This window comes from Sphaeroforma arctica, assembly GCF_001186125.1.
Source record: "Sphaeroforma arctica JP610 unplaced genomic scaffold supercont1.1843, whole genome shotgun sequence".
Classification (NCBI taxonomy): Eukaryota; class Ichthyosporea; order Ichthyophonida; genus Sphaeroforma; species Sphaeroforma arctica.
Genome location: NW_014038715.1, coordinates 6,472 through 8,076, shown reverse-complemented (window position 1 = coordinate 8,076; position 1,605 = coordinate 6,472). Strand labels below are relative to the sequence as shown.

Sequence of the window (1,605 nt, the reverse complement as noted above, 5' to 3'; positions counted from 1 at the left end):
TCGGCATACAGATCCATAAACACAAGACATATTTTCGACTGCTCATATACACACTCTACCATATATCCGCATACATATACATAAACACAAGACATATTTTCAACTGCTCATATATGCCATCTACCATCCATTCGGATACAGATACATAAACACAAACATAATTTCAACTGCTCATATATACAATCTACCATCCATCCGCATACATATACATAAACACAAGGCATATTCTCAACTGTTCATATATACAATATACCATACATCCGCATACATATACCATATACACAGACTATTACTCATTTGCCAATATAAGCAAGACACAAAAGTGCACGCTACATTTGTGTGTAGTCAGAGCCGAAGGTATCCATGGTTATATACTTGTACTTACAGGCTTCGGCGTCGGCTTTGGTGGTGACATTGATGAAATGGCTGGTGTTGGGAATGCCCAGCATGCGCATGCCGTGAGCGTGCTTAGCCTCTTGGAAGTGCCGATGGAAGGCCTTAGGCCCCCTGTATGACGCTCCTCCGCAGATTTCGCATTTGTAGTTGATGTTGAGACCGTGCAACTGTGGGTAAAGGCGGGTGAAGTAGGTAAAATGGCTGTGAGTACAGACACGGGTTGTTCGTCTATTGTGTTCAGCAGAATGTAAATACGCACACTTCTTCTCAATTGTAAGCAAATTCATCATTAAGCGATTATTCGGAAGTTGAACCTATATTGAATACGTGGTCGTATACTGAATGTGTGGTCAAATAGTGAAATGTGTGGTCATATATAAAATACTAGCTACTTATGGAATATTTAGAAACCAAACACAAAGGCAAACATATATACCCGCATAGTAGCTCACATCGTCCGAACATCAATACAGAAACAAACACTTGCAAATATAGTATATAATTGAACACCAACACATATACCATGTCACCACATGAAAACATATATAGACGCATATACCCAAACTATTAATACATGTACCCCGTATGATCATGATGAAAACTAAAACATACTACATACTCATACCAACCACCACTACATATACCCAGTATAGCCAGAACGAAATCAATCGCATATACATAGCCGCATAAATATAACCACCGATACAAATACCCAGCAACCCCAGGATGAAACCAGTTGCTTATATATATATATACATAAATACATATGTAATCGAACACCAATACGTGCACCATGTATGACCAGGAGCATCTATGAACGCACATACATCGAGGATTCTTGAATTTTACCCAAACATCAATAATACATATGCCCGAAATAACCAGGATAAACCCCTTCGCATGTATACACGCATACACTCGCGTTTGAAACACCATAAATGTTATATAATATACTCAACCACAAATATCTAAATTTAAATACCTTATACAACCAGTACGGAATAGGTTTGCCATCCCAGCCCAAAGGTAGGTTCTTGGGATTGTAAATAGCCTTATCCTCGTCATCGTCATTGTCGCCGTCGCTGTCAGCATCGAAGTCGTCTTGATCTTCTTCCAACTCCTCAGCTGTGCGTGCTTGTTTCCTCTCCACGCTGTATGTCAAGTAGAGAAATGTAAGTATCCAACCGCCCAAAATGTAGTGTATATAAT

The 1,605-nt window shown here is 39.4% G+C and overlaps 1 protein-coding gene across 1 annotated transcript in view; it reads right to left on the bottom strand.

Annotated features, from left to right (window-relative positions):
* Positions 1-385: 385 nt before the first annotated feature.
* SARC_11726 (hypothetical protein) overlaps positions 386-1,605 on the bottom strand; it is a gene marked incomplete at both ends in the record, with an annotated part of 6,097 nt that continues 4,877 nt past the window's right edge. Inside the window, 2 exons of the mRNA XM_014294183.1 lie at positions 386-563; positions 1,379-1,547. Coding sequence (XP_014149658.1) covers positions 386-563; positions 1,379-1,547 — 347 coding nt within the window. The remainder of the gene's footprint in view (positions 564-1,378; positions 1,548-1,605) is intronic.